Raw genomic sequence first — 14,323 nt, forward strand, 5'->3', positions numbered from 1 at the left:
TGCTTTGCATATACGGAAGAATGCAAAAAAAAGCCGCGTTAGCGGACATCCTCTGACGTCATGAAGTTGTAACCTCGCCGTTTAAATAACTTTATTTATATTAATTGATTGTATAAACATTATATGACAAAATAGGTATGCATTAATCTTTAAATACAGTCTACATCCATCTTAATTAAAGTATCAATTATCTTGTTTTTAAAGATTTAGGTAGAGATATAATTTAACGTTAAAATTGGTGTCGTGGAAAGATAATTTACATTTATCACTAACACATTTTGCTTCCATCACTATATCTTCAACTTTCTATTTTTTAATACGCAATCACAAGCGGATCGAAACAATCAATAAAATAATTGAAACTCTGATAGCATTTTTACATAATTTAGAGCACAATAGCTGAACATCCTTAAATTTGATCCACTCAAACAACAGTGTCTGAATTCAAACGTTAATTCTCTGAACTTTACGTCTTTTTCTCAGCGATCTTTCCTAAAAAGACAAAAACTCTTTGAGATGGAAACCAAAATACTGGTAAACATTCTACCATTACACTTATTCAAGTAGGCCTATCATAATCGGATTTATCATGGTGTGACTTGGTAACTTGACTTAAGGATCGCAAGTTCCTCCAAAGCTCTCTCTGCACTGCTCCTAAAATCGCTGGAACTGACCTTCCATAGCTTCATACCATTTACTCGAAGGCTGAATCCATCATCTTTGATACCATCCATCCAGCTCATCCCATTTTCCCATCTCACCATATGATCCATCTGCTTCAGGGACAGCTTCTTAGAAGATAAGAAAACAGACAAACGAGAGGTGACCATTCAGTCCTTCAGACTAATTTGTTAAGATAATAGCTAAGTGTCCCACTGTCTTACTCAGATATTTCTTAAAGGGTGTCAAGGTTTTTGTCTGAACTGCATTTTTGTAGTTTGTTCCCACAACTCTTTGCCTAAAAATGTGCTTCCTGGCTTCAGACTTTAAAGCGCTTTCCCTTAATGTCTACAAATGAGCATTAAGGGGGTTCTGAGGTGGCAAAGATAGATTGGCCATCTAGGTCTGTGAAGAGGACCAATTGTGTTCTGTTTAGTGTACTGTATTTATCCAATTTTTTGACACCCATTGCACATAAACCTTCCTGGAAGGGGGTTTATCTGGATTTTTTGGGATTTTTTTTTAAATTTTCTTAGGGAGTCATTGCTGGGGAGCTGACAAACAACAAGGTCCATTAAAGCCCATTGGGACACTCTTTGTGTGGTTATGGGCTATACAAGAAATACATTGTTGCTGTTGGTGGTGTACTCAAGTACATAATTCACCCTTAAACTGGTCATTCCAACAGGTCATAAGATCACTAAACTCTCGGTAACCTGATGTTACCTGCCATGTACTATACCCACATGCTGGTTTATGTCTAATTCTACTGTATATTACATGTATACTGCCATCTGTACTTTATTCTCTACTGTTGTTTAAGACAATCTATACATCTGTACAGTTCTGTTTTGCTCTGTGCAAATTAGGCCATTCTTCAGCTACTGTTATTTATTGCATTTTCTTGTTTATTTATCATCTTTATGTCTTATTGCCTGTATATATTTCCCTGGCCCCCCAACTCCTTCAACAACTGTGGCACAAGAATTTTACTATGCTCTCGCAGCCTAAAGAATGTGACAAAAATGAACTAATCTAATCTGAGTTTCAGAGGGCTAATGAAAGTATATTAGCAACAGTTATAAACCTGAAGGGACCATTTAGGATACATAGTCATGCACTGTCAAAAATAACAGTTTCCAGTTTTACACCATTATATTCAGGCATTCATTTTATCATTACCTAATTTATATAGTATAAAAGCTATTTACTTATGGAAAAAATACATTTGGTATAAATGAAGAAGAACATGATTCTCATTTATTGATTAGTACACCTATCCTTATAGATTAAAAGATTTAAACAAACTTCATTTCTTTTATTAAGTTGGACAAAGAGTTGGGCATTAAAAATACTGTTTTTGAAAGGCAAACCAGCCATTAGATAGATAGATAGATAGATAGATAGAATGTGAAAGGCACTATAAGATAGATAGATAGATAGATAGATATGCTTATCACACATAAGCTAAAAAGTGGTGAAGGGTGAGAGAGATAGTCAGCCACTTAGATGATTAGGAAGCCAGAATGGATGAAGCAGTGATAGCAAGAACATTGGGGTACACTCTACATTTTCGAGACAGTCAGGACTGCAGTTTTACATCTCATCTGAAGGACAACACCAGTGTTTACAGCACAGTATCTCATTCATTGCACTGGGGCATTGGGATCCACACACAGACCACTGAGTAAATACCCCTAGCTGGCTACACCAACAACTCTTCCAGAAGCAACTCTGCAACCCAAGCCATTCTTAGTTGGTCTCCCATCCAAGTACTTTTAAGGCCCAAATATGCCTTAAAAAGTTCAATATTTGTTTTCTATATCAATTGTCCATTCACATATCCATTTTTGAATGAGTTCACAAAAGCTGGCATTTATCCTGGTGACACTGAGTAAAACGCAGATACCAACCACAAATTGTACAACATTCAGTCACAGGGCACATTCAAAGACATATGTTCAAAAGAGTTTAAATGTATTTGACACATACATTTTTGGAACAAGAACCAGAGCACCTAGAGAAAATCTCAAAAGGCAAACATGTAAACTACTAAAGAAGTAACTTGTATGGGGTTCAAATGCATTCTTCTGGAACTGTGAATCAGCAGAGCTAACAAATGTACCGCCCAGTAAATCTATTATGACCCCTATACTCTTTACACTTTTTTTTAGTTTGTACATGCTATTTCACTGTATTATTGCATATGTCCAATCAATCATTAATGTTTATTTTACATTATGCACTTCACAGAGTACACCATCTCAAACTGTTTTACAAAACAAAGAGCAGAATTCAAACAAAATTAGAAGATCATTCAAGAAATATATAATCAAAAACTCACCATTTGTCTGTCCAAGCAGTTATTCTTTTACTGATGCTTCAGAATCCATCTGTGATCCTGCTGTATATTTTTAAGATTCAGAAAATTAATTAATGGTTAAAGAGACAGTAGTCTGTTTTTATTTGAATGAGGCCAGGCTTTTAAGGCAACTGATTGTCATCTAGAAGGCTGCTGGTTCAAATCCCATTACTGCCAGAACGAATCCTACTCCATTGGGCCCTTGAACAAGGCCCTTAACCTTAAAATTGTTCCAGAGGCCCTGTACAATAGATGACCCTGCACTCTGACCCCTAAAGGTCATGTGAAAAGACAATATTCCCTTTGGGATTATCAAAGCGTATTGAATCAAAATCAAATCTGGACAGAAAGTTCAAGGCAAATGTTTCTTATGTTAAATGTGCACGTGTTGCAGTATACTTTCTGTATTTTTCCCCTTCATAGCCTTATCTGATTATACAATACTAGCCATGTGCGCCCAACTACATTGCATGTGTTAAAGTTGTCTGTGAAGGGCTCCCTGTTTAAACGCGGCTGCCAGTCGTGAACTGGGCCCTTCGTCACCCAGCATTATGATTTTTTATAAGGGAAACAAAATTACAAAAGAAAACCCTTGGATATAGATTCGATAGGAACGGCCTAGTCGGAATCACTGTCCGAATAGTAATTATGTGGTGGTGTAGGAGCATTTCTGTTTCTGTCCGTTCACAGTCGTCTCGTTTTCATGACGCTGTTGTTTCCTCTCACGATCCCTTCTCAACCTTTCTCCAATCTCGCAGGTTGCTTTGTGGCAATCCAAAGAGTAAGGCAATATACACGGAGCAATGGTTATAAAAGGGGGACACATAGGTATCCAGGCTCTTTAAAGCACTTCACTGACATGTGAGCAAGCCACGGTACAATTGTGAGACGTGCAGCAATCACCGGCTACAACGTAACAATAAGAATTTCCAGAACGTGCTGTTATGTTGTCATTCATTTTACCCACTGTCTTTCTTTCATTCATTTGTTACGTAGGCACATACTTTTATCTTCGGCAATCTCATTCTCTAACCAGGCCTCAGCAGTTAACCAGCGTAACACTGTCCACCACCCCTTTCGTTATTCCGGCACATTGTTGACATCCGTGAGTAACACCAACGTACTAAACTGGAAGGTGGTCTACACGTGCGTGGAATTCGCAGACAAACAAAGATCAAGATCTAAATGAAGATCTCTTTAGTTAATTTTAAGCACAACAATTTGTTTAGTTTGAATGTCTGTGTTTTGAGGTATGACTGGAGTACTACAGTCTTCAGTAGTATAAGCCTGGAGGAGATTCTTAATGCAATGCCTATGTTTTAGCTGTCTCTCTACTGCCATCTAGTGTTTTTTCTTCTAATTCATTCGCGGACAAACAAAGATCAAGATCCAAATGAAGATCATATATACAGATGATTTTAGAAAGAACAAATACCAATCAACCTGAGGATGGGACAGAAATTACAAGGAACATCAAAAGCCCATACACCTTTGCTAAAATTTTAGCTTTTGTCAATGTAATGGGTGAAAACAAGACAAAACATGTTAGGCATTTTTATCATTATTACAATTTTAAAAACAATAATATTTCAGTGAAAAACAAGTATATAATTTCTGTGAATACTAATTAAAAACAAAACAATTACAATGCCTTGCTTGTGTAAGTGTTCACTCTCTTTCTAATAACGTTTCAAATCATATACCAAAGTAATCCATCTTCACCTGATATTAATGCAGGTGATTCTGACTGCACTAAATGATATCAGTTATTATTAAAAGACATCACTGTGTTCTTCTTGTTGCATAATGCAAAACTAATCATGATTCAAAAGAAGCTAACAAAATATCTATAGGATTTTATTGGTAGAAGATATACTACAACAACAACATTTATTTCTATAACACATTTTCATACAAATCAAGACAAAAATGTAAAACGACTTTTCAGGATTTACAAAAATAATGGAACACATTGAAGATTGTAATTAATACAAAGAGCAAATAAAGCACCACTAGAATATTGGAATGATAAGGATGTCCCTGTAAGGATGATAACTAGCCAAGGAGAAAGATCTTCAAGGAGGCTACAAGAAGACAAGGCCAGACCTAAAGAAGACACAGGAATTTATGGCAGTAATCCGCAACTTAATACCCACATATTACAATTGGAACATTTATCAATGGCTAAGGTTAGAGTGGCTAGGTGAAAGCTTTTACTCACAGAAACGAACATACAGATATTTTGGTATAAAATCTTTCAGCCAGAATATTTAAAAACAAATTTCTCCTTTCAAGTTTATAATTCCCCAAAGTACACTGCCAACTCAAACAAGGACCAACTTAAAACAGTAATGGTTAATGTCATGGAATGGCAAGTCTGAAACTAGATTTCAATCTTGCAGAAAAACTGTGGACTTGCCTAAGAGGGTTATACACAATAGACAGTCTAGAAATGCTAAAAAAAAGGTGTACAAAGTTGGTTGAGTGCTATCTAAAAAGTGTTACTGTTGAAAGTAAATCCATATGTTTCCACAAAGTGTGGCGTGGGCTCGAGTATGCAACAAAAGGTTTACACGAGTGATTTCTGCTTATTTGCTCAAAAATTGTTGGTTACGAGAATTTATTAAAGACGAATAATCGTCTGACAAGATTTAACTAGGATCAACAAAAGTCTAAATTGCAGTAAGTTTACGTAGACTTAACACCACACACACAGTACATTTACAAACACACAGCCTTTGAGCAATATTTGCTATTTGTTAAAATGAATATCCAGTTATTAGTAATCTACCGTATAAATGTCATTAGAAGCTTGACAAAAAATGAGTGAAGCCTCATACGCGTTGTTTTTACATAATTTGGCAACGATTCCTCGAACAATAAAAATAAACAAAACTAAAGTTTACTGTTCGTTAGAATTAAATGAGTTGAACACTTAAACTTGAACAAAAACACTGCCCTTGGGTAACAGGTCGAGTTCGTTTTTATTCCGATGAAGCAGGTCATATGTGAAACACGAAATAAACTGCATCAGCCGTTATCTTTTCTCAGACAACTGCCGAGCTCTCAAACCAACACAATGCTAGACACAGCTATATGGAAATCGCCCCGCCTCTTCGGTTTTGCGGTCCAAGTATGTCACGCTGCTCGCTTTCTGATTGGATAACGTAAACCTCCTGTGTTTTTTTTCTGCCGCCCCGCCTCTTCCAGGGTTGACTGACGCTTACCGCGAAGCTGCCTCTGTGTTAAAGTGAGTGAAGAAGAGCACGTCTAGTAGAACTTCTCTTAGTCCTTGAGTTAGTCATTTTAACATCTTATTCTGGATTCAGAATTAATGTTGACTCACAGGTACGTGGCTTTCTTTATTAAACAAATTAGATGGTGTTTTGTGAGCCTAGTTCTGCTTTTATGTGTTAGACACATCGGTTATCACCAACTTTGGGTGTTTCCTTTAAAGTCCCAGTAACAAGTAGCGGCGTGCCATTCAGCCGCGTGACGCCCCCCAAAGGTACGGGGCTTTTGTAAGGCAGGTTTTTATTGATGAAGAAGTTAAGGTTTAAAAACTTTTTCTCATCTTTTGCGTGTTTGCTTGTCAGTGTTGTTTTGTGTAATCTATGGAGCGGAGCGTCTTGAAGGCGCGAGGCGTTTATCGAAACTTGTGTAATGATTTACGGAAGTGCGGAGTGCACGTTGGCAGCGCGACACCCCTCGTTTTTTATCTGTTTGTATATCTCACCATACACACACATCAATTCTTAAAACGCTTTTTAATCCAGTTTAGGTCAGCGGTAGTTTGAAACAATTCAGGATGCATCCAAAGCAAGAACAAGTCTTGGACGGGGCGCCAGTCTAGTACCAGACACATTCGCGCCCCAGGTGGCCCAAGGCGCACTTAAACCTGGGGGCTTAGCAAGCCGGGAAAGAATATACACATACGGTCCACATACTGTACACTGACTGGTCCGGACTCCTTCTACTGTCTGCTCATCCCAATAGTTCTATGTTTCTCTTAATTGCTCATCCTCCTTTGATCTGCAACTTGTATTCCTCCCTGCCTCTTTCACATTTGATTTCATTTACTGTTTTATATAAAATTTTAATCACGCTGCAGTTAACAATACCAGCATAAACCCCAATCACTAGAGTGGCCAGTATTAACCTCCGCATCATTTAGCATCTCTCACAATCTGATCGTTGAAACAAAGCAGACTTCAAAAATAATTAGGATGCGGTGTCATGCATTTATTATCCGCTATACAGACAAGCTTGGCAACCTTTATTAATCGATCCTTTATCAGACCTGCTTCATCCGTTTGGGCTAGAGCCTATCCTGGGCACTTCATCTGCCTGGAGAAAGTAACTCTAGATGGGGCACCAGATGGAATACATGCATACACACCCGTTTGTTAATAAAAGTCAATTAAGAGTCCACATTAATCTGGCATGCACAATTTTGGGGCGTGGAAGAAAAGAAAAATCACAGACAAAGGGGGAACATGCAAGATCCATGCAAACCTTGTCAAAGCCAAGGCTCACAATCTAGAATACTTGAGCTCTGAAGCAGCACCACTAACAACTTTGCCACTGTGCCATACTTGATTGATTTGTAAAACTGGTGTTATGTTGTGGTTCTGTTAGTTTCCAACATATGCATCTCCTATAATGGGACTATGAAGTAATTACTTGTAAAATTTGGTGTGCCCTGACTGTGGTAGTTTCTCACACATGCAAAACATTCCCCTTGGGACAGTTGTCTGTCTGTCTGTCTGTCATGGAGTTATTGAACAAATGGAGAAAAAATAAGGAGACCCTCTGTAGTTGTTTTAGGAGTAGATATTAAAAAAAAATTATGGACCAGTGTAATTGTATTTAAATATTGCTTGTGTTGACTTTTCATAAGCTGATTTATTCATGCAACATTGCCAAAAATATTGGAAGTTGATTCTTTTCTAACTTTTTACTTGTGCTCATGAGATTTAATTTATATATTGTTTTAACCTCTTTTTTTGAATGAGGTTTTGAAATCCTGTCATATTTTATCATTAGCCAGGAAGTTGAGGGTAAAGGAATAGGTTGAACTGATTTAATGGCTGAATTTATTTTTGAACACTGCATTACATATCTGCTCACTTTCATCCTTTATAAACTAGCATTTTCCTAGCAACTGATTGTGGGGAGATATATTCTGTCACCAAAATAATGTTTTTTTTTAATTTTATATATTTTTTTTATTTATATTTTATTGGCTCAACACTCAAAGGAATAACCCCCACGCCTATTGGGCCAGTTTACAGTTGGTCATCAAGTGAATTGGATTTAAACCTATTCCAGTCTAATGTGAACATTCTCAGTTTTCACTGAAGCTATTAAAACTGGAAATAACACCAGATTAAAAATAAAAAAGGTGGGCAGCAAATATACCTGCTATGCCACTCTCTCCCTCTTCATTAACTATTATAAAATTATAATGTTTAACTATTTATACCGATGAGTAAAATGTTTGACTTCTAGAAGCTATTAATTGTTTCATTTTTTCTAATGACCACAACAAAACTTGCACAGGCAATAAATATTGTAACAAGAAGCATTTTAAATGCAATGTTAACATTTACAAAGGTTCTCTAATAAAATGAATTGTTGCAGCTCAGGATAACAAAGTGGAGACACTAGTACCCTAAAGACGATTTGTCAAGCACACCAAAATCAAAATGCCCCAAATAATACAGGATTCCAACAAATCTGAAATTCTTTCATGGTTCAAACCACACCATCATTATAACTATTAACGTGTAACTTCAATGTTATTAAGGTATACTGACATATGTCTGCATTCCAGTTTCTCTTTAACATTGTCAGATTATCACAGAAGTAAAGTTCTTGGGTCACGTTTGTGCAGCTTTGGTGGGGTGAAACAGGCTCATTGGTGTTTTGGAAATGCCTGTTTTTCTTTTGTTCTTTTCAGTATCGTCTCTTGTGTTTTCTTTAAACCGTCCCACCTCCTGCACAGTTTTAAGTTGACAGTATTTGGTTAAGTAATTTCCCCAACATATTAATCCATGGGGGAATCTTTCCTTGAGGTGTGTAGTGTCACTTCCTGAATTACAGCTTATGACCTGTGAGTTAAAGCACGCTGGCATTTAGCAGTAAATCCACGAAAGACTGAACAGGATGTGGTAGACAATGGAACTGTTCTGTGGTGATATTTATAGTATTAACAAAAAATTACAGAGATTTATAAGTTGTTTTCTTTGGTGTCCTTCTTTTTTCTGATGTAATTAGTAAAGAATGCTTTTGTTCAATTGAGGTTTACATTTTGTTACCAAGCATCTGATTGCCTTTGAGACAAAGTCACCTTGCTTCACTTGTGTTCATCTTTGTGTGATGCAGGGTAAGAGTTGTAACCTGTTTGAATTCTTTTAGTTTTGCTGCCGATTCCATGTGCATGTGAGTCATGTTGTCTTACTAACCTTTATGTGAGGCTGGCTGCCAGGATTTACTTTACCTCTTTTCTGCAACCCAATACATACTTTTATGCCTGAATTCAAGGAGACATAATACTCAATTATCAGATGATGTTTAGTATAGATACAGTGTAGATTCATTTTTCTCTTATCAGCCAGATTTGAGATTTGCTTACTTTATGACAGTATCACTCATTGGTTTAGGACTTGACATGCCCACTTTTAGTGAAAGTCTCTGGACTGGGATTTTCCAAGCCCTGGACAAACTGGTGGGCCAAATGTTGATATTTTTTTGACGCTTTGAGCATCGTAACTGAGTTCTTGCCTCCAGCGAAACATTTTGTATCCAATCTGAATTAAACCACCTTCTTCCTTTGATACATGTTGGTGACAGAGTTACAGTAGTAAGAAGCACTGCATAATCTGTCAGTTTATACCATGACAGAAAAGAGTTACAGTATCAGTACACATTTACTACTCTCCATTTGCCACCCACCTGCTTAATTGTTTAGATATTCATGCTTTCCTTTGTACTGGATATTTACATCCTGAATAATATGTGTTTTTAAGCGCTCAACAAATAAAAATGGTATGGTATGGTATCCTCCAAAATGGCTATGAGATAAGCATGTAAACAAGAGTAGAAGAGTGTCACTGGGTGAAGAATACATCTCTCTACATTATGGGTAAGGTCTTTTATAGCATAGAACCACAATTTTCACTTTTCTGTAAGGGGGATCTTGAATCATGTTTAGGCCATGGCTATTAATAGTGTGATTTGTTGACAACGCTCTGTATTAGTCATAATTATTATTTTAGCTTTCCTTTATCCTATACATTGCCACGTGAATAGTTATGTGTCATTGCTTTATTGTTGCCACTACATTGAATGACTGGTTTGTTCATCATTTTGTAATTCTTTGATATTTTATTCATCTCAGAAAAGTCTCTCTGGATTGACTGGGGCAGCTGCAATTGTCTTGTCTTGTATGTGGACTTTTTTATGACCCCACAGCATTCCACGGCAGCCCATTGCTCTAATTGTTTTTTTTTTTGCCAGGTGGTGTACCTAGTCACATGATGCTACTTGCATCCAGAAACATTATGAGGGTGGGTGGGGTGTATAGCTAGTCTGCTGTTAGAGAAACTAAAAAGGAGGCAAAAGATTTGGTAAGAGCTACTTTGCCAGGAAGTGGTTTTTGATGGGGGAGGTGACAGCAGTGGCAGTGGTATCGAAAAGACCTTTTAAGGATCTTTGAGAACTGAGGAAGCATAATCATATCACACTGTCACTCTGCTGATTTCGCTTTTGAGCTTGACTAGTAGAACCATGCGTGATACGAACATCAGAACTTGGGATGCTGCAAACCCAATGGGTAGACCATTTGACACCAGACTGCATAAAATAGTCCACTTCAAATATGCACTCATTACTGTCTCTAAAAAGGATTAACTGAACACAAATCCAGTAAACTGGTACTGAAATACATTAATTTAATTTTTTAAATTGTTTTTCCATGTTTTTAAAAATGTATGTTTTATGTTCAGCAGATATCTTGGGCACCTTTGCCAAATCATTCCTCTGTAGGGGCTTTTTTCTGTTCCTACTGCTTTGTTCCAGTAAATTATTTATTACACTGACCACTGTAATAACTTCCAGTACTTACACAGATGCCTTTGTGTCTTCATATTTCTCAAATGGCTTTTAAAGTCTACTACTAGGAATATAAAGCTAATCAGAGCAAGAGCAGAGTGCAGATATCATGGTTTAGGAGGATTTGGTTCTGAACTGATGGTAGATATGCCCTAAAATCTCCAAGGTACAAATGTCTGGGCTCAACACATTTTTCTCTTTAATTTTAAAGTACTTTTTGATATATCCCCCCTTTCTACTATTTGGAGTTATTATCCTTAAAACTATATGGTTCATATTCAAATACAGTTGAGCCATTTGTCTCAATTTGTTGTTGCTTGGAAGAAGTGCCTTGAGCATCGGGAAAGGCTCTATATATGTAAATACAATGTATTATTATTGTGGAGAATACCAGCATTTCCCTGACATGCTTATGTTTGCCTGTCTGACAGGGCAGGGTTGAGCTGGAGCCATGTCGATCGAAGCTGATATCTTGCTCCAGGAGGCAAAAGAGAGCATTGAGGCAGCCCAAAACTACAAGACTGAGCTACAGCAACGCCTTCAAGATCTGAACCAAGCGCGTAAACAGGTAGGTTAATTCCTGTAAGCCATACTTCTGAGGGTGTTTTTCCTTTGAAACATTCTGCTCAAAAGTAAAAAAAATACTTTTGAAGGGAAGCATAAAAATGCTTTTTGTAAGGTTATTTTTTTATGACCTGACATCTTACATTTGGATTATTATATTTCCAATGTTTTACAGAACATTTTGTATGCTCGTGAGAAAACATGTTTACCTTGTCATAACACTGTTTGTACAGAATTTAATATTTAAAACTATTGTCTTATAAACTAAAGTTTCTTTATCAATACATTGGTTTTCTAACTACTTATCAAATTCAGGATTGTGGGATACCATTGCCTATCTCCAATTGGTTATTTATTTATTTATTTTTCATAATCATGCCACTGTATTACTACTTTGGTTAAAGATTCCAATATGAATATTAAGCAGTCTCCTGCCTTCATTGAATTTTTGTCTTTTGTCAGTAAAGATCACAATCTTTTGTTAATTTGCTTAATGTTTCTTTATTGTTATGTTATAGTTTTCCAGCTTAATGTGATAGGATTGCATGAGTTTTCAATCCATATGTGCTGCTGTCCTAATTGGAATTTTTAAAAGTTTATCATTGCATATATTATATTTTCATTTAAGTGAAAGAGGATATATTTTAGCTTATAGTTTGCTAATTAAATTAGATGTTTGTGTACTGCAGTACATAGACGATGATGTTTGTGGATGACATTGCTATCTGTAGCTAGAGTAGGGAGCAGGTCACTGAGACGTTGAAGAGGTGGAGATATGCTCTAGAGAGGAGAAGAGTGAAGGTCAGTAGGAACAAGACAAAATACGTGTGTGTGTGTGTGTGTGTGTGTGTGTGTGTGTGTGTGTGAATTAGAGGGAGGTCAGTGGAATGATGAGGATGCAGGGAGTAGAGTTGGTGAAGATGGGTATGTTTAAATATTTGGGATCAACAGTACTAAGTAATGGTTAGTGTTGAAGAGGGGTGAAGTAAAGAGCACAGGCAGGGTGGAATGGGTAGAGAAGATTGTCAGGAGTGATTTGTGACAGGAGTGTGCCAGCAAGAGTGAAAGGGAAGGTCTACAAACGGTAGTGACACCAGCTATGTTATATGGGCTGGAGGCGGTGGCACTGACCAGAAAGCAGGAGACAGAGCTGGAGGTGGCAGAGTTAATGGGAGCAGCCAAAAGAAAAAGGGTACTACAATATTATTAACAACAGTGTTACCTATTATTAACAAGAAAATAATCTACTAGATAAACTAGTATGTGTGAATGTAGAATGTTTTTTCATTTTTTTTTTTAAAGTTGCCACATTGATAAAATGTTTACTCAAAAACATTTTATTTAATTTAGACACTCACACTCTACATATAATAACCAGTTTATTATTATAATGGCGAATCCTTGTAATTGCATTAAAAAAAAAAGAATTGCAGTACTGACCTGTTAACTAAAAAAAATAGGCTAACATTTAAGTCTTGTAATTTAAAACCTTAGGTATTCTGGCACCATTTTATCAGTCATGCTGTATTTCATATAAACAAAGACTCTGTGTGCGCCTCCTTATCAGACTCAAGCGGAGGTTGCCCATTGATTGGGTTTTTCCACTATCAGACGGTAACAAACTTGACTGAGTATTGGCCCCATTTGTTACAGTGTCTGGATGGTACATTATTAGGTTTGCAGTAGCCAAATAAACATCTTAACCTCTCATCCTAATGCCTAATCTCAGGCGTTCTGGTGATAAACTAAAGAAAAAAATATTTTTGTCCATTTAAAATGGTTGTAGTTGGTAGAAGTGTACAACCTTTTATATTTCATGTCTTGTATTCTTTGGGTTATGATCCATTAAGGCAGCTTATACATAAATATTCCGATAGCCTTGTAGGCAAATGCCTATGTACAGTTATTGTACAGAGTGTTCAGAAGCTATTGAAAATGATCCAGAAATGATGTTCATCTGTCACTATTCCACTAATTTCAAGTTCTCCCAACAACTTTCACACATTTCTGTTTGGCCAGTATATACTAAAATATCTATAAGAATGCCAAACTAGAGATGTGTGCAATGCAAGCTTTCTATCGATTTAGTTAACTGAGGTCACATATGATTAATTAATTTTCTGTCTGACTCTGAATCCAAAATATATTTACATTACTGTTTTTGTGTAAGTAAAAATTTTGCTTTATATAGTTCTTGCTGTGCTACCCAAATAAGATGGGTTGGCATCTAAGTAATCAATGTAGATGTCAGCATTAACATTTTCAGTGCATCATGCAATACATATATCTCTGTTTTATGCCATTTATTATGTGATTCGTAAAAGCAGTGTTCATGTTTGTGATGCAAAATCTTTTGGAATGACCGAGAAATAGCAATTGACAGCAGACCAAGACACTTACTCTTTTATTAAGGTAGATAGTATATGTTGGTTATGGTGGCCTCACATTTTAAAATTTCTGGCTTTGAATCCCAGCCTGAGCACTGTCTTGTGTGGTGTTTGCGCATTCTTCCTGTTTCTATGTGGAGTTTCCTCCAGTGTACTAAAGATGTGTGGGCAGGTTGATTGGCGTCTTGAGAGTTTGACTGTGTGCATGAATATGTCATGACACAAAGTGATGGTT

At 36.7% G+C, this 14,323-nt stretch overlaps 1 protein-coding gene across 1 annotated transcript in view; it reads left to right on the plus strand.

The window, feature by feature from the left end:
- Positions 1-6,230: 6,230 nt before the first annotated feature.
- The window catches only part of crlf3 (cytokine receptor-like factor 3), a 39,589-nt gene continuing 31,496 nt past the window's right edge, over positions 6,231-14,323 (plus strand). The window contains exons 1-2 of the mRNA XM_039739574.1: positions 6,231-6,370; positions 11,569-11,705. Coding sequence (XP_039595508.1) covers positions 11,589-11,705 — 117 coding nt within the window. The 5' untranslated portion in view covers positions 6,231-6,370; positions 11,569-11,588. The remainder of the gene's footprint in view (positions 6,371-11,568; positions 11,706-14,323) is intronic.

Source organism: Polypterus senegalus, chromosome 17 (assembly GCF_016835505.1).
Source record: "Polypterus senegalus isolate Bchr_013 chromosome 17, ASM1683550v1, whole genome shotgun sequence".
In the NCBI taxonomy this organism is placed as follows: Eukaryota; Metazoa; Chordata; class Cladistia; order Polypteriformes; family Polypteridae; genus Polypterus; species Polypterus senegalus.